At 42.9% G+C, this 27,578-nt stretch overlaps 1 protein-coding gene across 2 annotated transcripts in view; it reads left to right on the top strand.

The window, feature by feature from the left end:
- The first annotated feature begins 1,055 nt into the window (after positions 1-1,055).
- The window catches only part of Gatb (glutamyl-tRNA amidotransferase subunit B), a 78,970-nt gene continuing 52,447 nt past the window's right edge, over positions 1,056-27,578 (top strand). The window contains exons 1-2 of one of the 2 annotated variants that reach the window (XM_048424736.3): positions 1,056-1,272; positions 2,793-2,943. In XM_048424736.3, the coding sequence (XP_048280693.2) occupies positions 1,097-1,272; positions 2,793-2,943 (327 nt within the window). In that variant the 5' untranslated portion in view covers positions 1,056-1,096. The remainder of the gene's footprint in view (positions 1,273-2,792; positions 2,944-27,578) is intronic. The other variant, XM_048424734.3, reaches the window with a different exon arrangement.

Raw genomic sequence — 27,578 nt, 5'->3', positions numbered from 1 at the left:
AATGCTGTGATGAATACAGACAAGGATCTGTTGGAATCGAAGATAAACAGTAGATAGCGATTCGGTACTCTGTAGAAACTTAAAATTGAATGATAAAAGTGAGGAGTGTTCTAGACCAAGTTTTCAAATAAAACAACAACAACAATAAAAAAATCACCCGTAATTTCAACAAGGGATATGAAGGATTTTATTTGGTTTTGCCTTGCTGAGGATGGAACCCACCACATTCTATATGATGGGCAAACACTGTACCACTGAGCAATATTCCTAGCCAAGGGTGAGTTCTGAAGTCAGACAACAAAAGAAATCCATTGAGGTGATGTTGTTTCTATCAAAGTTTCCAAACATAATTGTTTTAGATGCTGGCTGAGGAAAAAAAAAAACAATAGTAAGTCAAAACGCACAGAAAAGTTTAATCTAGGTTTGGCTCCAAGTACCTCTGTTTAAATATAGTGTTTTTATGCCTATGTGAAAACATCTTTTTTTTTTAAAAAAAAAAAAAACTTATTTTCTGTATGTTTCTCTCCCTAAAAAGCCATAAAGTCTTGTTTTCTACTACATCCCTGATGCTTAAGAATTGGACTAGGTCAGTAGCAGGCATGCAAAATAGGTATGGGTTGAAATTATGGACAAATTAGTGTATGAAGCGTGTGTGCTGGCCGACAGAGAAAATAAATGTGTTTAGGAATCCAGGAAGTCTTCGTGGTGCTATCAGGGTCATTTGTTTCAACTCATAGGCTTAAGCGGGCTACAGAAGCCTTGGTGAGGCTTCCTGGCCTTGGGCTCTCCCTGAGCAAGCTGCAGGAACAACGCGCACACGTGTGTGGACAAACTCAAAACACGTGTTCTACAGCCGCAAACCTCTCCAATTCCCCACTAGGAGGAGTCACGCAGAACCCAGAAACCCTCCCACTTCTCTGGTTCTCGTCCCCGCCCCTCCCCAACAGACTTCCGGCAGCCTTTGAGTTGGGTCGCTGGGAATAGTAGTCTTCCGGTCCAAGCCTACAGCGTAGTGGAGCTTTGCCAGAACTACGCTTTCCAGAGAGCCTCGCGGCAGAGGGAGTCGAGATCACATGACTCGGGATCCGGAGATGCAATGGCGGCGTCCGTGCTGCGCCTGGGCATTCCTGGAAGACGCTGGGCTTTAGCGTGGATTGACGGCGGTTCCCGCCACCGAAGTGGGACTCAGCCTGGGCCCACGTCCAACCGTGCTAGGGGACAGAGTTCAGTGACTCAGCTTTCCCTCCGCACGGCTCAGAAGCCGAGGAAAGGGTATATAATCTTCATACCTTTGCCTGTCTAATGGAAGTGTGGAACGAAAATGATGACTCGGTAGCGCAGCCTGAGGATTTTAGTGGTCGGGTTGGTGTTCAGCTGTATAACATGGGCAACTGAAGCCTAAATGAAAATACAAAACCAGGCCTGTCACCTCCACTCTCACACTTAAACCTCTGTCCGAAAGTAGACGTGTTTGAACAACGTGCGGAGCGTTTTCTCCAGTCGACTTACTAACAAGGGGTGGGTGGGGGTCTGCGGCACTAGACTCGGCTTGTATATAGCAATCATTTAGCGTTACTACGTGCTAGCAATCATCCAAAGACAGAAAAAGCGTTTGTACAAAGCCCCGGATAGTACAGCTTAAATAAGTCACTGGAAATTTTATTAGAAAACACTAGCTAGCTGTGATTTTATGAGGAGCGTGTTTATCTAAACCAGGAGAATGTAGTTGACTGACAAAGTCTTCCCACTGATTATGGAAAGATTTTCTTATCCTGAACAGCTGTCGGATGCCTTGGTCAATGACTTAAAGCTGCCTTTAAAATACAGAAGCATCAGGCAAATTTCTAATATTTTGTTTCGCTGACGTTGGCATTCTTTTAGTATTTCAGTGAAGAAAAGAGGAAAAAATGTTCAAAAGCATCTCATTTCTGTTCTTTTCATGAATTAGACCACTTCCTTTCCAGGCAGTGAAACGGCAGAAATATTTTGATTAGTAATTAGAGCATGAAGAATTTCTGAAATTCTTAGTTTATTTTCTCTCACTTGTAGGATTTGTTTCCAGAATTTGAGGAATTTGTCTTTTCTGATTCGATGTAGAACTTCATGTATTGCTTAAAACAGAACGGAATGCATGTGAATAAGACTCTATTTAGTATAGAAAATTGCTTAGGAGAAGTGCAGAGTAAGGGACATACATAGATTTCATGTGGAGTAGAGAATTTTAATTCCCCCAAAAGAACTGAGTACTGGCTCACCAGAGTCGAAATGATCAGATAAGAAACATTTTATAGTATTTACCAAGATTTGCTAGCAATCAGTTGTGTACAGATGAATTTAAAATTAGATCTCAAAAACCGAATGCGACTTGGAGGGTGAAAAAAGGTTTCCTCTCATGGTTTACTGTTTGTTTGTTTGTTTTACAAGTTTTCAGGAATACTATGTCATGGTGGTCTATGGTATCTGTGTGACCCTGCTCCTGTAGCTAAAAAACTATTTATAGTATATTCAAAATGTGCTTGATAATTTATTCTTTATCCATTTTTTTCTCTAGTAGTAGAATCCTGGCATTTGTGTTAAACCTAAATATGATGGGCAAGATAAACCTTTATCATTTACTGACTGTTTATTAACTAATAAAGTATTTACCAATAAAATGACACATTTTAAAATGTCAGCACATAAAATTTTAGTTTAAAAGCACAACTAGGACATTATTATTATTTGAAATATAGGTTTATAAAAGTTTATGTATGGTGACAAATGTAACCTTTAACCATTTTCTTTCTCTTCAGTGAACACAAATGGGCAGCTGTGGTAGGACTGGAAATTCATGCCCAGATTTGCTCCAACTCTAAGCTCTTCTCTGGAGCGCAGGTGTGCTTTGCAGCACCCCCGAATTCTTTGGTTTCTTTTTTTGATGCATCTCTGCCTGGAACTTTGCCGGTAAGGTACTTTATATTGTCTGTTTTTATTAGAAAATGTTTATGTCATAGTGAATATTAATAAAAAATGCCCTTATCATAGCTGGGCGGTGGTGGCGTACGCCTTTAATCCCAGCACTCGGAAGGCAGAGGCAGGCGGATCTTTGTGAGTTTGAGGCCAGCCTGGTTTACAAGAGCTACTTCCAGGACAGGCTTCAAAGCTACAGAGAAAAAAAAAAAATCCTTAATATTTTGACTCACTCTAAGGGAATACTTGCTTAGGGAATTTTGGATTAAACATGATGCACTAATTGTTTATAAAGACCTGTGTCTGTAATTCTGTTTCTAAATCTGAATGTATTCATAGCATCAACTCACTCATTTTACAAACATTTGTAAGTGCCCATCAAACACCAGTACTTATCAGAACTGTCTGATAAACATGAGCAAAGATCCTTACTTTAGGAGGAGTTTAAAGATGAGTAGGACTGATATGTCTTACAAACAAGTAGAGTATAATATGATGACTCTTGCAAAGGCAAGAGGATGGTTTGGGGACCTACAGGAGGGACAGTAAGTGAGCAAGAGGAAAGACTGTTGTGAGAAATTATAATGGTAGATTTTGTTAAGGAAGGTTAGTGTGTTTAAGGTATTTGAGAAGTCAAATAGTAGATCTATTCATGGAGGAGTGGAGAGGACTCAAAAAAAAGCCAACATGTATTAGGTGTTTTCACAGTGGAAGATCAATAGCAATAATGGTTATTAAGAGCTAAGAAGCAGTCAGTAATGGAGAAAAGAGATGACCACAATGTAAAGAGAATTGATTATTGGTTTGGCTGCTCATTTTCACTTAATCCCAAGGAGTGACTTCTCAGAAAGACTTTTAGTGTGGTATTTTTGTGTAACGAGTTGCATTTTGAAGAATAAGATGGAAGGAACGGTGTAAATATTTAAACTGATATGTGGCACACATTCTGTTCAGGAACTTTTCTGTGAGAAGGAAACTTTTCAAGTGAGAAGGGATGTGTAGACAAGGTGGTGACGGGTGTGTTCTGTACTCTCAGACGTCTAAGTCCAAGTGGGGCAGATTGAACTACGCAGGCTGTTGGCAGTGTCGTGCACGTGTCTGTCTGCTTTACTCAGAGCTTTGATTGGATGAAGGCGGTATCTCAGTCCTAGAACTTTTTTCTTATTTGTGCTTTTCGTCGTGAGGAGTCCCATCCATCCAAACCAGGCCCCTAGCCACACTCCTCACTTGCTGTTGGGTCCCTCTGAAGGAAACCAGACACAGACTTGTGTTGTGTGCCTGTACTCTCCTCCTCTCAGGTTCTCTTACAGTGCCTGTGGCTCAGAGGAGAGTTCTTACTTGCTTGAGAAGAGACAGACACCTTCGAAGCATGCTTGCCTTTTCCCTTTGTTCCTTATGTGGTAGTTGACCGTCAAGAATCTAGATGTAAACTTCTTTTTGCTCAGTTGGGAATGTGATTTCTATTTAGAGACATATGTTTGTAGTTAGGCAAATTTTCTGTTAACAGACAACAGACATCAGCTGTACCAGAATATAGTCAAATATTAGAGACAGATCAAAATAGCAGGTGAGCATATTTGGAAAGACTTGTTATATACGCTAGAAAGTTCTTGGCTCTGTGATGAACGGGTCAATAAAACAGTGAGTACATTGAGAACATGTGAACTGAGCTTGAGAAAAAGGCGACAGTTACAGTTTGCATAAGCCAGGGTTTGTTTCTCTTCATCAGAGCCAGCAACCACTTGTGGCCCAGTGGTCTCCACGGCTGCTCTTTTCGGCAGGGTTGATCTGCAGTCACTTGTGGCTCAGTAGTCTCCACGGCTGCTCTTTTCGGCAGGGCTGATCTGCAGCACTTGTGGCCCAGTGATCTCCAGGGCTGCTCTTTTCGGCAGAGCTGATCTGCCTCCTCTTCTGAAATGTCCTTTTAAAAGGACCCATTTTAGTCTGTAAGCCAAGGAATGTGGCCTAAGATACCACGTAGAACATATCCTTCCTCTCTTCTTTGCCTGTCATTCAATTTAAAATGTCCTAGAACACTTCTTTGAGCCCCATGGACACAGCGTTATATCCTGATGTTTTTACTTGACATCTACATGAATGATTCATCAACATTAAAATATAGTATGCATTTTGTTGCTCTTCCCCCATAAAGAATAAATCAATCAGCAGGGCAAAGCATTTCAGAAATGGATGTTAAAGAGAAGAATGTGTACATGAGGGTGTATGTATGCCACATACACACAGACACATACATACATACAGACAAGAAAGAACAAAAGTCATTGGGAAAAGAATGATTTTATTATTGATGGTTTTGGAAAAATTGGTTAGCTATTTAGAGAAAATATATGTAGCTCCTGTGCATAAAACAAAATTTGTATATATGTATTTATGTGATATAAATATATGCAACATATATCTTATATAGCATTATATACTATGCTTAGCTTGTAAATATATATGTATATATGATATGATTATACGATATATAAATATTTATAGGTTAAATGTAAAATTAAATCACAAACAAAATATAGGCAAATACTCACTTGTTATTGGGATAGGAAGATATTTTATAAGCATAAAAGTAAGAAGAAGACCTCATAAGACAAAATTATATTGTTTTGTCTTTTAGTCATCTAATAAGTATTTATTGACACACTGACTCTTTTAGGAGTCTGTCTTAGGAAAACAGTTTTTTGGAAAGTGAGTAAAAACTCATCCTCAGAAATGTCTACAGCAGGACTGTTTGTAATAATGTGAATTTGGAAGCAACCAGAATTTCCCCAGTGGTGGGGAAATGGTTGAGTAAATTGTGATAAATGTATACAGTGGAGTATTATGAAGCCACTAATAATGTTTATGAAAATGTTTTAGTGACATAGGAAACTGCTAAAGATAAAAATTTCATTGAGATAAGCAGAATATATTTGTAGATAGATCACTTAATCATCTTTTGCCTCAGTTTCTTACTTGCAAAGTGAGGATAATGTATTAGACTCATTGGATTTTTATGAGAATCAAATTAATAAACTTTTAAGATGCTTAGTCACTGCGAGTAATAAGTGTTTCATAAATCTGACCTATTAGTGTTAATACGTAGTGAGTGGTTACTTTCGTCTTTACAGAGTCCCTTGAGTTATTAAGCACAATTTTGTTGCCAGCGACAGCAAAAGTGACTGCTACAGACAACAGTTGGTATCTTATTTGCATTTTATCAGTTCAGTGTTCTAAACCACAAAAATAATCCAGGGCCCCATCACCACAGATAAACTAAAAATTATGGAAGCTTTAATAGTATAGTGGATAAAGTCATTTCTCAAAAAATACTTCATTTGCAAAAAGAAGGCTGCTATGTTTTATTTTAATGTGTCATTATAAATAAGAGATTTGCTTTGTCCAGAAAGCAGTGATGGGTCATTTCAGATAGACTCTTAGTCTTTTTCTGGAGAACTCATTTGGTCTGTGTGTGATTTATTTTGCCTGCTGACCTCTTAGAGATGCCTATGATTACAGAACCGCCAAGTGGCTATAAGAGAGGTCGTTCTTGAAAATATTTGGGGAGCAGTCAGCAAACACTGAGTGCATTCAGAGTGCATGGCATTCTCCTGATTTCGTGCAAACAAGACTTCTGCTTAAATTGTAATGTGCTCTTCCCTTTGTGGCTGCCATCATTCTTTCACTCAGCTGAAGTTTTTTTCTCTCTCTACCAAATGCTAACCCTGAACTAGCTCTAGAGAGACAGCTCTGAGCCAGGTCACCTTGCCCTCATAGAGCAAGCAAGCACACTGTGATAGTGCCTGCGAATACACGTGTAACTAGTAGAAATGGAGTGTGCTTGAGGAAAACATAGGATGGGCAGCCATATTATAAGGAGTTTGTAAAACTGACTGAGGAAAAAGTAAATGGAATGTCCAGATGTGTGCTGGCTAGTTCTAGATGAGCTGCCACAGCTAGAGCCATCTGAGAAGTGGGAACCTCCGTTGAGAAGTGGCTTCCTTAAGGCTGAACTGTACACAAGCCTGGAGAACATTTTCTTAATTAGTGTTGATGGAGTAAGGCCCATCCCATATCAGGTGGTATTGGACTGGTGGTCCTGGGTTCTTGAAGAAAACAGACGGAGCAAGTCATGAGGAGCAAGCCTGTAAGGAGCACTCCTCCGTGGCATCAGCTCCTGCCTCCAGGTTCCCGCTCGGTTTGAGTTCCTGCCTTGGCATCCCTCAATGAGTTGAGGATATGTCAGTCAGATAAACCTTTTCCTCTCCGAGTTGCTTTTGGTCTTAGTGTTTTAGCACAACAGTAACCCTAACTAAAATGGGAGGCCAGAAGAAAACCAGGTTAGTTTTAGTGACTAGCACTAGGGATGAGAATGTGTTCCATGTGCCGCCAGCAGTGAGTAGCACTGATGTCTGCGCTCTGACCTCTAGTGCTCATTGATACCTCATGTCTGCCCCCCCCCATTTTTTCCCTGAAGTTCAAGTGATGTGGTTTGTCCATCTTTCCTCTTCCCTTCCTTCCCCAGACAGGAATCTGTGATGATGGCTATAGAGAGTGTGCCAGAGAGAGGACTTTCAGGTTGCTGATGTTACAGAGGAGTGGAGGTCTGTCTCCCGGTAAAAGGGCAACATAGCCTCCTGACTGCCTCAAGTGGGAGGCAGTCTGCAGGCCCTGGAGAGTCACAGAATGAGCACGTGACTAACTCACTTCAAAATGTAGCTCGACAGCCACAGACCACCAGACAGCATGGTGGACAGAGTTCTTAATGGAAGTGAAGTTAAACGATCTAGGAGGGAGTAAATAATGAGAAAGAATAGAAAGGCTGAAAATATGCTCAAAAGCTTTAGTAAATATCCTCTAAGCTATAAGAGTAAAAATGAGCTCTCAAATTTAAAATTATGGTCCTTGCCTATTTCACACACACATACACACACACACCACCACCACCACCACCACCACCAATAACATCAGCAACAAAAACTCCAAAAAAGTTAGAAGAGAAAGTCAACAAAATCTTCCCAAAGACAAAACAGATAATGACTTAAGTTGAACATTAGAAGAAAGTTAGAGACTCAGCCTGGGTAGCTGAGTATCTGATAAATAGAAAGTAGATGTTAGGATGCTTTCACACATGCAATACAGATTTGTTTCCTAGAACTGAAGTACCTGTAACTCTGAATGGAAAGGGCCTGCCCACCACCCAGCGTGAAGGATAAAATCAGCCTCTAATGTAGGTATGCCATGCAGTTCGTGAACATTGGGACTGAAGAGAAGATCCTGAAGCAGCTGAGAGAGAGGAGAGTAAAAGGGCTGGTTGTGTGCGTGGGATTGGGATCAGAGAGACACTGACTTCTCAGCAGCAGCACTGAGATGCGGAGGAGAGGGAACAAAGTCTTAAATAGTCTTAACAGAAAACAAGTCATTCCAACTAGAATTGATCCATCAATTGTGCTGATCAGTCAAGTGTGCTGGCAGAATAAATGGGCAGCTTCGATTATCCGGGTCTGGAGGAAAGAAGAGTTCAGGTAGCCAGCTGTACAGCAGCTCCTACAGCTGGCACAGCGGGGAGGACTGGGGAAGACAGGGCGGGGCGAACAGGAGGTGCCTATAAACTGGGCTCTCTAAGGAGAATGAGCACCAAGTGTGCACAAAGAAGCAAATGAAAGGAATAAGGAATGTCAACTACAGGAAGACAGAATGTTTTAGAAAGAAAATAAAATCACAGAAAATCCCTCAGTAGAAAGCATGTTTAAGAAATAATAGAAGCATATTGGACCCTGATAAAATAAAATCTATGACATGATTCAGATATTACGGAGAAGTAGCAAAACTAAACTCATATTTACCGTAATTGGAAGTCACATTCTAAACTAAAGTGTGTGTGTGTGTGTGTGTGTGTGTGTGAGAGAGAGAGAGAGAGAGAGAGAGAGAGAGAGAGAGAGAGAGAGATTGAGAGAGATTCTTCAGGAACAGCTTTGGGCACTTATTCTCTTCATTGCAGACCTCTAGTTAGTAGCTTGGCTTTGTTTTTTGTTTATTTTAGAGGAGGGGTTTTTACCTTATTTTTGTTTACATTTTTAATTGGGCAATAGTAAATGATTTAGAGCTCTAAAGAGACAGGTTTTTGGTCATGGACTTTTTTTCACCAAGGTTTCTTTTTCTTTTATTCACAAGATAAAATTAAGTCACATTCTCTACATTGCTTTCCAGGTTCTGTTGGTGATATTTCTTCCCTTTTTGTTCTCAAAGACTAAACAGTTAAGACCCTTTCTTCCCCCCATCCTTACAATGCTCACCCGTACTCGGGTTCCTGCATGTGCTGGAGCTCCCGTTCCTGGCATAGACAACAGCCATCCTAGCAGCCTGGCTTCACGGACTTTCATGTCACCCAGCTTATCAGGAAGGGCAAGCTCTCGGTGTGAGCATATTCTATCTTTTTAAACAGATATAAAGTATTGAAGCAAGAGTAAGTCCTTCTGAAATAGTTATGAAAGTAGTGAAGAAGGTTTCCTGTTGTTATTCCCTCACCTTGAAACGCCCATCAGTTATTCTGGAAATGAAGTGAGCCACATCTTGTGGCTCCAAGCTCTAAAAACAAGTGCACCGTGTCATCCACTGGAACAGCTTACCAAGCCTGTCCTTCTGCCAAGTTTTAGGAAGGCTTGTCTTGTGGCAAATGGCCAAGCAGTCTTAGCCCTCACCAGCAGGTGATGGATTTTTCCAAAGGTCTTCTGGCACAGAGTATTATTTAAAAATAGGAAAATAAATACCAGAGGACACTGCCCAAAGATCTGAAGGTAGTTGCGGCCAGGAACATTATTGGGTGTCTGGGGTGGGGTAGGACCTCACTGCCTTCATTGTCTGTTAAAGTGTCAAAAGCTAAGTGAATAAAGGCAAGTGGAGGAACTCCTCGACAAGCATCTTTCAAAAGCAGGCATTTTCAGAGCACAGTGGGAGGGACCACTCGCTTCTCCCTGTAGCCCGAAGGGAAGATGTGGCTCTCCTCTCTAGGCACAGGTACAAAATGTAGGTTTAACCACGCGAAGCTGAGGGAGCCCTCATCATTTCTTGTCCCTCATGCTCCTCTTTTACTGTCTCCTGCATTCTGGGTCTGTGGGTGATGAGCTCTCAGTTCGTGTGTACCCTAAGCTGTTTGTGCTTCTCTCTCAGTCTTGAATGATAGCGTAGAATTCTGTGTTGACATTTATTTCCCCTCAGCACTTTGAAGATGTGATCCCACTGTCCTCGGGCATCTGTTACTGCTGTTGAGGAGTCTGACTCTGTGGGTAATTTGTTCTCTCTGAAAGTGTTAGCCAGGATGGTTCCAGGTGTGGATTTGTTATCACCTGTTCTCCCCTGTGCACAGTGTGGTTTTCAACTTGGCTGTACCCTGTACTGCAAAGTTGTCTCCAGAATAAATTGATGATGGCTTCCACCAGGGTCATTGGTCCCCATTGGATGAACAGTTCCTGCATTATTTCTTAACACCCTACAGTTACATGCCAAAGTCTCGCTATGCACTGGAGCCAGATTCAAGGTCAGGGGGTCTTCCTTCTCTAAGTTGTCTTTCACCCATGACCAGAGGTCGGTGACCTCCTCCAGGTCTACTTCCAGGTGGTGGCAGATTTTCTGCCTGGGCTAGGGGTTTTTACTGAAAGCTTTCTTCAGGGAGCCGCGCACGATCTCTGCCTTCATGGGTGTTTTCGGTTACCCACAGCTGGAGTTTCCAGCTGCATTCACAATAATGATCTACTAGCAAAGTGCTTGTTCTGTGGCAGATTAGCTTATTTTAACCTCCTAACAACCCAGTGAGGCAGTTACTATGGTTACCACAATTAGAAGGTAAGTGGAGAAGCTAGGGTTAAAACCCAGTAGTGTGGCCGCAGAGCTCATGCCCTTGCCCCAACACTGCCCTAATGCTTGTGGCTACCCCTGGACACTACGTGGTCTTAAATTCATAGCACGCATGGCTTTGGCCTCAGGTAATTCTCTTTCTTGCATTGAGCTTGGCTGTTGCTTGTTAGGTGTCTGCTCATGCATGTGTGTGCATTTATGAGCATCAGTATGTACAAATGTACATATGTATAAATAGGACAATTTCCCTACCTCTACCCCCTGTTCTCTGAGTATCTGTACCATGTCTGCTTCTGTCAAGGCTGCCATCCTGACCTCTGGATAAACATTTCTTCCTGGTTCTGAATTAGTGACCTTTCTGAATGGGTTTTAGGTGCACATTTTATCTTCTTACTTTACCTTAGTTTTAGAATTTTATGGAATTTCATCATGAATCTTCAGACTGAAAAGGTCAGTCAGCCCATTTTGCTGCTTGTTGGTGGGATTACAGCCAAACCAAGGACAACTTTCTTTGTTTTTATTATCAACCTCATTCATTATTTCGAGCATGTAAAACATCCTACTCTGGTGAGGTTGCCCTTAAATTATTAGCTAATTATTAGTCTACAGAACTATAAACAGGATCCTAGATTATTTGCTTATAGTTGGTTATTTCCTGTTTATCAATATCATTCTAATTTCGCTTGTTGAAATACTCTGGATGTGAAATAGGATTAAAAAATTAGAAACAAAACATATTTATTTGCTAAAATATCATAGGATTTACAAGTTTATTCATTCCATAATTGTCCAGATGTTTCCCGGAATGGTGAGATGTCAACAAGGCATCAAGTTTGTTTGAAATATACGCCTGTGCAAGCCTGCATTTTTGAACACACATGCACACTTTTTGTGACTTCAACTGCCTGAGCCCTCCTAGTTCATTCTGAGTAGGAGAAAGGAGAGGGGACACTTGCACCTGCTGCCCCCGCAGTTAGGGAAGCTCAGTGCAGCTCAGCAGATGTGTCCTCTGATAATCAGGTTGTACCATTAATGAAATTAATTGGGAACCTGAAATCTGCTCCTGTTTTGTTATCTGGAAGCTCTTATCTGTATGCAACACAGAACTCCCTAGCAAACACAAGGTCTCTTTTCTTCAAAACTGGGCAAAGATAGTAAAAGCCATTTTTCCGTATAAACATACGGAAAAATGCAAAACACTCTCTTCTCACTATCAGATTGTCTAAAAAGCATTTGGGGCTTTCCATACCAGAGATGTTTAGAATTGGCCCTGACAATTTATAGAATTTTATAGAACTTTTATTCACAAGAATATGTGCTGTTAACAAGGCACATGTAACAGAGGATAGACATGTTGCGATACCCACCCCCTAGAAATTTGAGAACAGTGCACACAGCACACATTGAGCTGGATATGTGTTCTTGAATCTAAGCCTGCAGATTGCACCAAAAGAAGTCTTGCCTCTCTGAAAATGATGATGCTAATACCTTTTAAAAGTACTTTGGGTTTAATTTATTTTTGAGATCCATATGACATTTATTTAAAGTTAGGTAAGTCAGCAATATCCTGCTCTCTAAACATAGCAGATATTACCAATAACTTGTTTTGAAGGCCTAATCAATTTAGAAATACTTTACTAGATCTAGAGAGGACCAGCTTAGAGGCCTTCCTGACCCTTGATTCTGAAAGTATTCACAAAGTTGTTTTTAACTTAAAACAAAACAGCAAGTCAGGAAAACAGTGGGGAGATGTGTCCATGGGCACACCCTGTAATCCATGTTTAATTCTGTATCTGTTCATTGAGTGGTGTTGTTACATCATGAGGTGACGTCTATCTGGCTGAGTGGAAGACAAAATATGACAGTGTTTTGTTAGCATTTGCTTTAATGAAATCTGTGGAAGTTATAATTACATGGTGTCCTCAGACTTTATTCTCAACAGACACTCTGAGTCTGTGTCACAGTTGTACTCTTGCTTTGTAGAGTATGGTGTTCAGGGTTGGGGAGTTTGCCTGTATCCCTTCCGCCCGAAGCAGGTGTGTGGGGGACATAGGAGGGTTCTCTCCAGCTCTTAACCTGTCCCAGTGGTCCACACTTTCCTAGTGGTATACCTGGCTGTCTCATGAACTCAGATAATTCATGATGATGATGATGATGATGATGATGATGATGATGGTGACCTCCCCTCTGTTCATGGAGGAACATTTGACTTGTTCTTTGTTCTGGGCTTTCCCGCCTCTCAGTGGGTTCTTGGAAGCCTTCCGCTCACAAGCACTTTCTCACCCTGCCCCTCAGCCAGTCTTCATACAGCGTGTGCTGTATGTGCTCTAACTCCAGATGCCAGTTTTACTTCTGTCCGTGTATTGGTTTCATACAGTTGATTGATCATCCTTTCGTGTGTTGTTTAGAGGGAGTTCTGTTTAATGTTCTGAAAAAGCAGTTCATGGGTCTTTGGGGCAACTTGATAGAATCTGGACATTAAAATAAATATATTTTATTTACTCTCGTCCATGTGTATAAACATATATACATACACACACACACACACACACACACACACACACACACACACACACGAAGAGAAGATATGAAGGAATTTTCTAAGCTTCTAAAACTTTTTATGGGTCTCTTTCTAAAATGTATTATGTGCTGTCCCAACTTTTAAATAGAGTATCTTGAACATAAGGTAATCTTTGCTTGATTGCTTAAGGTTATCAGCAACATCAGTTACTGCTGGAGTTGTAATATAATGGTGCCTTGAAGAGCTATTGAAGTGTGCAAATCTATCTGATCACACAGTAAATGCTAGCAATAGCCCATTCTTTTTAGATTTCACAGTACAGTGTTTCTCCTTGTGTTTGCAGCCATTACCTCCCACTCTCCTCCTCCTCCTCCTTTTCTTCCTCTTCTTCTTCCTCTTTCTCCTCCTCCTCCTTTTTCCTCGTCCTCCTCCATCTGCTGCTTCTTTTAGAGCTACCTTCACTGTATTTGACTCTAGAAGCCATTTCTTGCTTATTTTCTACTTCTGAATTCTTATTTCTGATCTCCGCTAGCCAGAAAGCCAGGCTTGTTGGAGTAAATGAAAGCACAGCTCAGCACAGAGCCCCGTCCTACAAGTAGAGTTCACAGACCATGTAGGAACCATTCCTGAAGCGGCAGGTATCATGACACCAGAGTAGAAAGAAATGCTTAAGTCTCTTGGTCTAGGCCTTCTCTGTACAGATGAAGGACGTGCTGTTGTGGCTGGCCCATCCGGAGTCACACAGTCACCCTCTCAGAACCAGCTTCTGTATCAGTCAGGATTCACTAGAGGAGCAGAATTTTCATGGAGTAAATATATATTATGAAGGAGATGTATTAGATTGCTTGTACAGCTGGGGCTGGGTAGTCTACCTGTGACTGTCTATATAGTGAAAGGCTGAGAACCCGGAGACTGCTCAGTCTACAAGGTGGATGCCAGAACTCACAGTCTGGCACTGAAAGCTCCTGCAGAGCCTTGGTCTTCAGTCCGTGCTGGAAGATCAAAGAAGCTGTGTTCTGATGTCAGTAAGGAATGGCAGCAGTCGCAGCAGCAGGGTAGATGCACGCACCAGCAAGGAGAGAAGGTGGGCAAGCAAGAGCAGCGCCACTTTGTCTCAGACCTTCTTAAAAGTGGTCTGCTGTGGAAGGTGCTGCTCACTGTGGGGGACGCCCTGCCCTGGTCAGTGCTCAGGAAATACCCTCACAGACTCACCCAGAAGAGGTCTTTAGTTGATTATAGTTCCAATCATGTTGACAACCAAGTTCAGTCACCCCAGTTCCAAACTATGGTGTTCTATAAAGGAGTTACAAGAGCTTTATGTAGGTGGCTATTATTTCATAGATAAATAAATCTATGACCTTGTAAATATACATCTCAAACATGAATACTATTAATAGATATATATGTATAATATAAGCACTTATTATGTTATAGGGTTATAGGTGTACTCCTCTCTCTCTCTATACACACACACACACACACACACACACACAAGCAACATATACATTGCTTGTATGTGTCATGTATGATGACCTTGATTAAACCTGGAGAAAGAGAAAAGACGTGTGCTTAGAAGAAAGAAGATGTAACCTAACTACAAATCGTGGCCTGTGCATTGAGGACAACTGTGCCTTCAGACAGCTTGCCAGGATTCACCATTCAAGTCATGACAATAACAAAACTTTATCTTAGACTTTTTGTGTTTCATTTTGGCTAATTTCTCTATTTCTCTCTTTTCCTACTTGTTGATTTTCTCTTTGTGTCTCTATAACGTGTGTGGATTTTTGTTTTTAATTTTTATTGTGAATGTCTCATTTATGGAAATCTGATGTTCTCTTTCAAATATCTTATTTTTGTAAAAATAATGTCTTTTTAAAAAAAGAGGTTAGACTGTTTCTTCAAGAACTTTAAATCTGCTTCTTCTATGGCCTGTGTTTAGTGGTTCTATCTGAAAGCAGCTGGGTGATCTTACAGTCTTAACTCTGCCTTTCTCCCCCTGATTCTGACCAGGGTTCAGTGACTGCCTTATGTGTCCTGTAGTCTGGTTGACGAAAAGTTGATGATAAAGTTGATGATAAGGATCTGTCGGTGGTTTGCTCGAGATGGGTCTTTCCAGAGACCTGCTTTGTTGGCTATAGCTTGATGCTCCCGCCTGAGGGGTATGCCGTTTATCTTTTAGTTTGAGGGTCCTGGAGCATGGCGGTGTTAGAATTTTGACCCGAGCCGTCTGAGAGCAGCCTGTCCGTCCTTAGGGCTGGCTCCTGTGTGCACAGAGCTGAGCTAACACTTCACTGCGGTGGAAACTGCACATGAACCTTTGGGGGCATTTTAGGTGTGAGCTACAGCAGGGGTCCTTCTTATCTCATCCTTAGTGAATCAGTCCCTTAACCTCCGTGTGGAAATGATGTCATTCATCCCTCCGAAGGAGCCACAGAAGACAGCAGAGTGGAGTAGCTGCTCTGACTCCTCTGTTCTCACCCTGGGGACCTGGATGGACCTTGTTAGCCTTGTCCAGACGACTCCTGGGTCTTCAGAGCAGCCCACAGGCCTCTGGTCTCAGGAGTCTGCTCCTTTTCCCGCAGTGCCTTGTTCCCGGGCAGCAGGCTCCACTTTCCAGGCTTAGTTTTAAGCAAGAAACCATGGGTATTTTTGTCTAGGAAGGGCGTTAGTCACGTTTTCATAGTCCCCTATTGGTCTCTTTTCTGTTAGTATTGGTCCTCCAACAAGATAGGTGTTCAAGAGCCCTTGTCAGAGGGGCCAGTGCCACACCTGTTTCACACAAACTGTGTCTACACAGCACAAAAGTCTGTAATACTAGAAAAGGAGGTGAGGGTGTATAGAAAATAAAATATGACCACATTACCAAAGATGCCAGGAGTACAAAGCTTAGGGGTTTTTTGGTGATACAAATATGCAGTAGTTAAAAAAAAAAATACCTAACAGTGTTCTGTGACACTATTTCTGTCTGACACCAGGCAGCTCACGCAGGCTTTGTTCCAGTGATTTATACAGAAGCCTGTAATAACAAGCAGCCTGAAGTCACGCTGCTGGGCACCATCCATTTTCCCATGGACAGTCTGGGACGAAAACCTTGCAGCAGACCTGGGAAAGCACTTGTGTCCCAGAGCATGCTGGCCTTGGTGACTGCAAGTCATGCTCCTCACCTCAGGGTGCCCTAGTGGTGCTGGGGGTCCGCAGGTTCTACACGGAAGGTTTTAGGGGGTAATAAAAATCGTTCTCCTTCTGTCCAGTGAGAACTGCAGTCCGGCAGGTGGAGAGGAATGCTGCTCCCCAAGTTGACCTCAGCCTCCTCAAACTGCATGCCTGCATCTGCCAACAGATAGTCACGTGACCGGAGTGGCTGTGCGTGTCACTCTTCCCAAGGAGCTCCAGCTTTGTTCTGGGGATTCAGACAAGGAGCCTGTGGTGGAAATGCTGTTTCTGCACAGCCCGTCCACATGTGACCAGCTCATTTTTTCAAGAAGGGCATAGCGTAGTAAGGCCTGCTATATGGGGACACGGGAATAGAGATTGCCTGAGCTCTTGAAGAAAGTGACCATCCAGCTATTTTTTGTTACCATCTGTGTCATATCTGGAGGAGATGTAAGACATTTGGGGCGGGTCCTGTGGAATTCTTTGTTCACGCTACAAGTTTATAGTTGTGGTCTGTCTGCGGCCTCTGCTCAAGCCTTCCTAGGGTGGACACGACTTTGTGTCTTCAGCTCCATGTGTAGCCTTGGGGAGCTGGGGAAAATCTGGCTGCCTTCTATACTGTGTCATCTTGGGGAATGTTTTCCCTCATCTCTTTTTACAATCTTGGCAAAGCTTAGAAGTCATTTTGCCTTGGCATCCAGAGATGGCAAACGTGGGTTGGATAATTCTGGCAGAGTTAGGTAACTGGGCTGTGCTCTTCAGAGATCCTTCTGTTCCTCATGGCAGAGCATTCTTGCTAGTGAGCCTGGTGCCTCTCAGCCCTCCACATCCAGCCACATCCTTAGAGCAAAGACTAGAGCTGGCAGGACTATAGGTGGAAATGAAAATATACTAGTGTTTCCAGGAGCCCTAAGATACTCCATCCAGATGCTTTCATAGGTGTGGAAGCAAGAATGGTAACCGAGGTTCCTTGTATCCATGCTCTGAAGCCTCCTTTCAAGACCCAGACAAGTGGGAATCTGTGATTGTCACACTCTCATGCCACACCAGTGAGCACCAACCCCCCCTTGGTAGGAGAGGCAGCTGAGGGCTTGATGTACCCAGTGACACAGGGAGGGGGACCAGCAACCTACCTAAAATAGGGGTGAGAATCACCTTGCTGTCAGTCTTAGTGCAAAGCACCAGACTGTGTTGCTTTCTGCAGTATTAATTGTTCGTTTTCAACAGCATATAATGGGATTGTTTCCTTTACAGCTCTTGTAAACCTTTAGAATCCTGTAGCCATTCATCAGCACCTTTGTTCATCCCTCACAGCCAGCTGCCGACTTATTTACCTGAGTTCTTATTCCCTTCCATTGTTACATCTATGCAGAGAAGTTCACATCTGTGAACGCACCTCCTAGACTCTCAAGTGGCATAGATTTTATTTGGCATTATTATATATTCAATTCTTGACTTTTCATCATTAAAATATAAACTCTTCCATTTGTTCATGGCAAATAGGATGGTGGTGGTAGATACCTACCAGTCTCCTGAAATAACTCAGACAGCACAATAGACTGAGTAATAAATAGTTAATACTAAGGTTTCAGTAACAAGCTTGACCTTTTTCTTTCACAAAAGCACAAATTGGAAAATGTACATACATATTTACATAGTGAGGCAACAGAATGAAAGTATTAGTAGAAAATAAGTTTGCTTATAACATTGGGGGAAGCTGAATATATCTTTCTTTTTTAAACTTTGTTTTGTTTTAATTATTTATATGTGCATTTATTGATCTGTGTGAGTGTGTGCACAAGAGTGTCGGTGCCCTGTGAGGTCAGAGGCATCAGACCCTCCTGAAGCTGGGGTTGCACATGCTTGTGAGTCGGCAGGAACAGAACTCAGGTCCTCTGCAAGAGCAGTGCACACTCTTAGTGCTTGAGCCACTGTTCCAACTCTGATGAATGTAAGAAAAGATATAACTGGTAAAATAATAATTGTTAGGGGAGGGAATGAGAGGAAGTAATAGGGTGGATTTAATCCAAATATGTATGCAAGTATGAATATTAAATAAAATGTGTTTTTAGAAGAATTAATTTTTTATAATCATAAAAATATACATGCCTACTTATATGTAGGATTTTTAGGTTCTGTGTAGACATTGTAGGATTCTGTTCACTAATATTTTTTGTTCCATTTTACTGAGAGTTGTACCACACCTCAACACCTATATTGGGGCCTATAACTGTATTGAATCAATGACATAGGACAGTTTTGATAGATACAGTTAGTATATAGGATGCTTTCATTTTCAACCCTATTTTTAGCAATAGTGAAGAGAAGCTTCAGGCACCCTTGTGGTTACTCCCCCAGCTCTGGTCCCGCTGTCTGGTGTGGGCATCTTATCACAGCTTACTGTCCTCTCAGTAGGTCTCCTCCTACACCTTCCCTTAGTTTGTGTGTAGAAGCCATTCACGTTTATGTAAATCTGAAAGAACAATGCAATGAATATTCTCCTTGCATCACATTGCCCCCCTTTAGATGAGGCGTTGGAGAGTTAAGTTACAGATAACACAGCACTTTATTTCTCAATATTTCAGCATCTGTCATCCGAGGACAAAGCACATTTCTCATGTATGAATTCCCGCTGATGTCTCACTCAGGAAAACTAACCCACATACAGGGTCATTATTTGTCAATTCACATTCAAGTGTGTCCTTTCCCAAATCTGTCAGAGATTGTACATTGCAGTTGGCTGTTTTAGTTCTGTAATCTTGTTTTTTCTTTCCTTTCTCTCTCCTCCTCTCACTCCTTCCTTCATTTCTTCTTTCACAAATTGATACTTTTAAAGAATGTCTAGGCCAGTGATTTTGTCGTATTGTATGCTGTTGAGGCATTCATAATTAGCACATGCCTCCGGAAGCTGGTCATATTCACATGCATGCACTTCTGCCTCCCTTTGAATCTCCTTGTCTTTTGTGTCTCCTGTAGAAGCATCTGGAAACATTAGACATTCCCAAAACCTCCCTTCTCAGGACGCCCTGGGCTGCTGACAGCTCAGGCCTAGGTTTTGATAGGAAGACTCCTGATATTCACGAGCTTTTGTCCTCCCAGTTTCTTACTCAGAATGATAGCAAGTACCCAGCTGCTTTTTCTACTTAGACTTTGGCTGGTTCAAGCCAGTTGTTTCTTTCTCAGCCATAATCGAACTTTTCTTCTTAATACTGAGCTAATCCATACATGGCAGAAAGCAAATCTCGACTTGGAAATTTAGGGTACGTCACTCCTCACACCTGTGTTTATCACCCTTTGCTGTGGTGAGATTTTAGTGATGCCTCACAGCATGCCATTCCATGCAGTCCTCGTAGGTTGAGAGTCTCCTTTGTAAATGCAGGCGAGTCAGAAAGGTTAACATTCTGTGTGGGGACACATAGGAAGTGAAGAGGCTTGTACACTTTAGCCTTTCTCCACAGAAATGATCTTTAAAACTTTTAAGTTAATAAAATGAGAAAGACAAATATTCATAAACTAAATAGGAAGAAGTAGTTCTGCATTAAAACTCTCAGCCCCATCTCAAAATCTGTCAAAAAGAACAGTTTATTTTTATTTTTATTTGGTTGGCTGGCTGGTTTTGTCTTTTCCCCTTGATTCTCAATGCCTTCTCCGTGGCTTTTCTCCATGAACTCATTGCATTTCAAAAGCAGCTACCTACTACCCTAGAAGAGAAAGTCACAGCTGTGTGGCTACGGTGGGCAGCGTCGGGGAAGGGCGGGAATGCAGGTCACAGCTGTGTGGCTACGGTGGGCAGCGTCGGGAAGGGCGGGAATGCAGGTCCAGCTGTCAGGAATTCATTTCCTTTCCTCCGCAGGTGAACAGACAATGTTATTCAAGAAAATGTTGCTTCACTCTTGGTGTGGGAGGTCCTTCTGTATATGTGTTGCTTTTATTGGTTAATAAGGAAGCTGCTTTCAGCCAATGGCTTAGCAGAGTAGAGTAAGGCAGGAATTCCAAGCAAATAGAGGAGAAAGAAGGTGGAGTCAAGGAGAAGCCATGTAGTCACCCACAGGAGACAGACTCACTGGGAACCTTGCTGGCAAGTCACAGCCATGTGGCAATACACAGATTAATAGAAATGGGTTAATTCAAGATATAAGAGTTAGCCAGAAATATGCTTAAGCTATTGGCCAAACAGTATTGCAATTAATACAGATTTCTGTGTGATTATTTCGGGAGTCTGGAAGGCTGGAAAACCAACAAGCAGCCTCCCCAACACACTCTAAAGACAGAAAATGAAGCAAGGCAGCTTCCCAGTGCACTAGGAAATATGATCTCTTCTGCTGGAAGCAGCTAAGTTAGGAGCCCATTATCCTTTCAGGGGAAATAGTATGTTGCTGTGATACAGAGTCATGACACCTGACATACCTTGCCTGGGTTCTGAATCAGGCTGGTAACTCTGGAGCTGTCTGAACCTTTTCCAGTTCAGTCCCTGGATGTCCTTGGGCAGCTTGCAAAGGAAGGCCCACCTGATGCACACTTTGCCTTTATTAGGGCTGCCTTCCCGAAAGCAGGGTTTCCAGTTGTCTACCAGGGCAGTTATGTCTTTCATCTTGATGGGACAACCTTGAAAATAACGATTCTTCCCTCAGTGGATGAGGGGACTTGGAGAGGACAGATAACTGGTGAAGGTAATATGCAATTGCAACTGATGGTAAGAATCAGATTCAGGCCAGTCAGTGGTGTACGCCTTTTGTTCCAGTATCAAGAGGCAGGGAGATCTCTGTGAGTTCGAGGCCAGCCTAGTCTTCAGAGTGAGTTCCAGGACAGCAAGGGCTATACAGAGAAACCCTATCCTGAATACCCCCAGCCCCCAAACAAAAGAGATTCAGATTCAGGTCTGTCTGATTCAGGTTTCCCTGTTTCAAGGATTTGTTAAAGTCTGGGTAGTACCCAGTTAGTAACTGCTGAAGACCTGTGAGAATATCAGGAGACCCATACACCAAGTTTTGTGTTTTACCGGTTACCAACCACTCTCTGGCTAACTGGCCAAAAATAAGACTGTACCAATGAATCCCAGCACCCTCATGAAACCAAAAAGCCAGGCAATGTTGTGTGAGAACTCTCTCTTTTAAAAAAAAATACAAGTTGCTCGCAGGCCCTGTGCTGACATAGGCCACATTGCTTCCCCGTGCTTACTTCCCCGGGTTAATGCCAGACTTTAGTATCCTATAACCCAGGGAAGATCAGGAGCATCTGCTCCAGCGCCCACAGCCAGGCTTGCTGCCAGTGATGTGGGCTGGCTCTGGGATACCTGAGCTTGCTAGGTGGCAGAGGCAAGAGAAAAAGGAGGCTTCTGGTACTTTAGAGCAAGGCAGTTCTAACCCTCCTCTGTGAGGGGCGGAGTTAGTACAAGATGGCTAGAACTGGAGGGAACACTGGAGCTGGGATTGGAACTCCCAGTCATGCGCCTTTCTTCAGAAGTCCTTGTCTTTGGATGAATGTGTGAGTCTCCCCTTTGCTAGAGTTAACAGAGGAGATGTGGCATGCACGTTCTGCCCTGTGCTAAACATGAAGAATGTATGTAAGCTGTGTGACTATCTACATGCATATATCTAGTGACTGTATGCCAACCAGTTCTTTCAATGCTAAAATTCTAAATAAAAATGATCTTCACTGACTAGCCAGTTTAGCAAGTCTGTTAATGGCAGCAGAGAGCTTTGGTAATTGTCTGGGGCTGGTGGAAGGGCTCAGTGGTGAGGCAAGGATGAGGAAGTGAGAAACCGTTTCCTCTATGGTAATAAAACATATCATGTGGCAGCTTGCTTTGAATATGAATCAGGGAGTTCATGCTTTGAAACAAATTTATGGTTAGCAGAAAGATAAAGGCCCATTTTACTGCCTTATTTTTACTTAATAAATTTTAATTACTTTCTCTTCATAAATTAGAACATTTACCATTCTATATCCTAATTGTCAGATGTGTCACATATAGCACAGATTTCTCAGAATAATTGCCTTCTGGGCTTTTGGGGAGACATGGTGTTATAGTCTTGTTTTAATGCTATGGTAGCTGGGTTTCCAGGCTTGCTGTAGTACCTCAACTTTCAAAGGCACTGATGGCACTCACTGGACTTAGGTTATCACAGCATCCTGGGCTCAGCAGGAAAGACAGAGCAGGACCAACAGAGGAATAGTGTGGGGTGCATTTTCCTTTGAAATACACCCCAGATATTTTCCAGGATAGTTCCTAGAGAAGGTTTTATTGAACTATATTTATAATTAATGTAATTTTCCATAAAATACTCAAATCCTGGATAGTTAACTTGAGGAAGCTGTGAACCTTTCCTCCTTCAACTTGCCTAGCAGCTCCTTTCCGAGTCCTAGATGCAGACTCAGAGTTCTCGCAGTTCAGGCCCCTCATGAAATTAGTAGCATTCCGTCATTCCTGCCTCTGGTGTGTGAGAAAGGAGCCCACAGAAAAGTGCAGAATTTTATTATTTATTTATTTTTCAAAAGAAAAGGTCATAGAAATAAACGGAGAAATGTGTGTACTTGCTGTTACAGTTGAAGCCTGCGTGTTCTCAGATCCATGCCTCCCGTTTCCTTGCTCTTAGCTGTACAGGGTTAGGGACCGCAGCAGCAGGCTCTTAGCTGTACAGGGTTAGGGACCGCAGCAGCAGGCTCTTAGCTGTACAGGGTTAGGGACCGCAGCAGCAGGCTCTTAGCTGTACAGGGTTAGGGACCGCAGCAGCAGGCTCTTGCTGTACAGGGTTAGGGACCGTAGCAGGCTCTTAGCTCTACAGGGTTAGGGACCGCAGCAGGCTCTTAGCTGTACAGGGTTAGGGACCGTAGCAGCAGGCTCTTAGCTGTACAGGGTTAGGGACCGTAGCAGCAGGCTCTTAGCTGGGTCTGGCCAACAGGGTACTGTGCTGAGAGATGGCAGCGAAGAGGAAGGAAGCATTGGGTACTTGTTCCTTCTCTGCCTCCGCTGGCATCTCCCTTCCGTGTGTGTGTGTGTGTGTGTGTGTGTGTGTGTGTGTGTGTGTGTGTGTGTGTTGTGGGGTCTTTTTTATGACTCCACTTCCTGGGATGCAGATCCATCATGTTCCCAGTATTCTCCAATAGTCCCTCCCTTCTCCCCTATTCCAGAACTCATTTCTGGAAGTTCTCTAAGTGACGAAGTGATTATATCTAACATGATTAAAGGCATAACCTGAGAATTCAAACAGCCAACTCGTCCTAAAGAAAGCATGCTCCAGAATTTTCTTTCAGTGACTCTAAAGATTCTCGGCCTAGCCCCACCCACTCTCCCAAGGAAGTAAGTCAACAACCTGTGATTCTCATACACACACCTTTCTAAGCTGAACCTTCAGAGACTTCGCTGTGTACCAGGTATAACCCACATTTACTGCACACTGCTGGCATGTCAGGAGGAATGCTGTGTGCATCACATACATCTGTCATGTTGTCCTCTAGTAACCTGAAGGTAGGCAACTGTCATGACCTCATTATGGGTGATGAAGGGAAGCATCAGGATGAATGAGGTCACTGGGCCATGACAATGTGCATTGTAAGAAGCACAACAAGAAGTCAGACTCCAGAACCCAGACTCTCAACCACTACACTCAACTCTGAATCTTCAAGGGGTACAGCAAGTTAGTTTTAGCTTTTAAAACGGCCAACATCTGCCACAGCTCCAAAGCAGCACCCCCTCCCCCCCCAAAAAAAATCTCACTGTAGACCACTTCAGGCAGGTGCTGTCTCTGATATTTAATTTCCATCCGGTTCTAGCTCTGTAGGTCTGTTTCCAAATGCTGTTTCCCACGGGTGCTGTGCTCAACTTTCTGAGACATCCAGTGTACAGGCTTTGGTGTGCGGCAGTTTGAAGATAGGTGGACATGTGGATTTTCTAGATTAGCAGGAGTGTCCCCCTGGTTTAGTGCTGACATGAAAACTCATACTACAACTTCTCAGCTAGAAAGTTAATTCTTTCATCAGAAAATAAGGAAGCTGTGACAGGTAGAGTGGAGAATGAAGTACACAGTGGATGGACAGTCAACAAATGTCGTGACTGAAAGAGCGGCTGGGGACTCAGAGCAGAGCAGAGCCTAGGAGAGAATCAGGAGCACTGCACGGTGCTTGAGAGGAACCACTGATCTGGCTGATCTGTAAACCCTGAGCGGCACTGCAACCATAATAATTTTATAACCTAAAATATGCCTAGCTCATAAGGCATAAACAACCCAGAAAGACACCTGGGACATCCAGGAAGAGGCTATGACCCCAACATGGCAGAGTCTGCTAGTCTGGAAATTCATTTTGCTTTACGGAACAAGCATATCCTGCTCCCTGACTACCCCAAACTTCACCTGATGCAATGACAGGCACACAGAAAACAGTCACTGACTTAATATATCCTGATTTCCCTCCTGTACCCTCTGGTAATACAGGACTCCAGTCAAACCCCACCCTCTTTTCTGCCCCTTCACCTGGCCAGAGGCTCCCCTCAAAATCATCTCCCCCCCCCCCCTGGAATAATAGCCTTTATTAGAATCAGTGTGTTCAGATACTTCCTCTGCTTAAAGTTCTGCTTCACTTCTCCCTATCACTAAAAGGCTGAAGGTCAAGGCTCTTTAGCACCTTGAAGGATCCAGCTGAACTACCCTCTGGTTCTCTTGGTCCACTACACCAACCCAGCACTCTTCACTTGGCTCCACTAGTGTGCTTCTCGGTATAGACTGCAGCTCCTACAGGACCCTCCCGTATGTGAGGTCTTACCCATCACTACTGTAACACAAAGCACCCACTGCCCTCAGCGAAGCACCACCTGCTTCCCAGCCTAAATTCCCAGGGGACAATCAAATCATTCTGTTTGGTTCTTCTTTTGCCCTATGTCCTAAATAGAATACCAAACTGATTACATTAGCTAAGATAATGAATAATTTAACATCCTCTTTATCAACACACCAACAATGATAGCTATGAGATAAAAGCAAAGCTTTTTCTAGAAATGTATCAGTGGGGAAAAGGAAAATACTCTTAGCATGTAAAATAGAACAAATCAAGAACAAAGACTCCATTGCACAGATGACAGAAGGGTGGAAATGTCCAAGAGGGCACAGGGAAGCAGCTAGGGGCATTCTCCACGGCCAAAAGGCACCGCTCTCCTAGGGCTGCAGGGATAGAGCCCAGAAGGTGGCGGGTAACACTTAGAACGAGACTCAGTCATCACTGCCTCTGTGAAACTTTCCCGTTACCTTCCTCCTCGTTTGAGTTCACTTATCACACATCTCTCTTCAGATTCTGGCAGTGTCCAGGGATAGAAGGCTGAAGACGCGTTCCCATTCTCATGAGATTTGTGATTTTATGTATATAACTACGTGGTTCAGGTCCAGTCCATTGTGACGCAAGCATAGGTGGGGTGCAGAGAGGAGGCAAGGTTGCTGTGAGGAAGAATAGTGGCTGGCTTTACAAAAGTGAGTCAGGATCTGTAGGTTTGTATAAGAGAACTGGCCCGCCAGTGAGGGAAGGGCATAGTAAGACACGGCGTTTTAGATGTCGGAAGGAGCTAAAACATGCCAGAGCTTGGCCTTTTATTTTGGGGAGATTTGCACCGTTAAGAGATTTTGGGTCACAAAATGCCACAAGATGCATTTTTAACAGCCCACCCCTGATGTGGAGTATAAGCTTGAAAAAGGCAGGTTTGTCTCATCCTCACAGGTTGGCCAAGGGCTGGAGCAGGGACAAAGTCCTGTTTATCTCTGTGCCCCTGATGTTTGGTACATTTTAAACATCCAGAGAATATTTTGGAATGAAGATAGCTCAAGTTAATTTTTTTCTTTTTCATTCCATCCTCAGAACATGCTGACCTGGCCTTCCATCTGTCACAGCAGCTTGACTAAGATCATAATAAATTCTCTTTCCTTGGCGTTCTTTTAGCTGGCACTCTGTTTACTAGCCCCTCTGTGCGACTGTAGTGTGGTGATGATTGATGCTTATAACTCTGACCCTGAAGTACTTCAAGGCTCCTAAATCATCAGAAAAAGATTAAAATATATTCAACATCACTCTAATGTTTGTGTGTTTTACTGCATTCTTATTCTTTGAAAATTGATGACTTATGAAGTGCCGGTGTACTTGGTAAGTACACAGTTAGAGTCTGTGGTCACCACTGCAGACTCTCTCCTGGTGTCAGAATCAGGCAACTTACTGTGCATGCTCAGAGCAGAATGACCTGGGTTCTCTCTCTACCTAGCTGGACCACAATGTGAGAGAGGCAGACGCTGGAAAGCCAGTAGGAAGCAGCCAGCAAATCAGATGTAGACAGGGAGGTAAAGAGCAGACACAGCCACGCTCTATCCCCACCCCCAGAAGAGCACATCTCAGTGGTGGAGCTCCGGACTACAGCCTGTGTGCGCTGCCCCTGTCAGCAGGCTCAGACTGCACAGTAGCTCGGTTAGCATGGCATTGACGACAGTTCCATGAGATGTCAGACGCTGACCAGGAAAAGCACATGATAATTATTAGATCATCCTGGTCCCCATGCATATCTTCCATGAAAGCCATTATTATTGCAGGGCTGACAATATCATGAGACCCAGAGTGAGGAACTTGAAACTTGCTGGGAGATGGCTCCATTGGAGACTTTCTTAGTTTCCAAGAGGGGTGTGATGTGGTCTCTAGAGGGAATTTGTTTGAGTTTCCTTTGGGGGTTTGTAATATTGCTGTCATTAGAGATCCATCTTTGTTTTGTTATACAACTTACTTTCTAGTCTATTTGACCAATCAGTTCTCATCTCAGCTGAAAAAGCGAGGCCCTGACTCTCAGGATTTCAGCTTGCCACCCGGGCAAGGGCATGTATGCTACAGAGATGGTTTCACCTGTCACTTGGGCTCCTTAGCCAGGTCTCTCAGGGATCTTTGGAGGGCCTTAGTTTTTCTTTACTGAAATACTGGGACAGTACTAATTTCCTTCTCTATAGGACTGCTGTAAATCTGAAGTAAAATAGTTATCATGAAAATTCCCGCTAACCTACACTAACCTAGTGGATATACATACTGTCATATGCTAAATATAGTATTAAAGAGAAATGCCATCTATACAAGAGAATACCACAGATCT

Source organism: Myodes glareolus, chromosome 20 (assembly GCF_982192425.1).
Source record: "Myodes glareolus chromosome 20, mMyoGla1.1, whole genome shotgun sequence".
NCBI lineage: Eukaryota > Metazoa > Chordata > Mammalia > Rodentia > Cricetidae > Myodes > Myodes glareolus.
The sequence above is the reverse complement of the archived record's forward strand: the minus strand, read 5'-3'. Positions and strand labels throughout refer to the sequence as shown.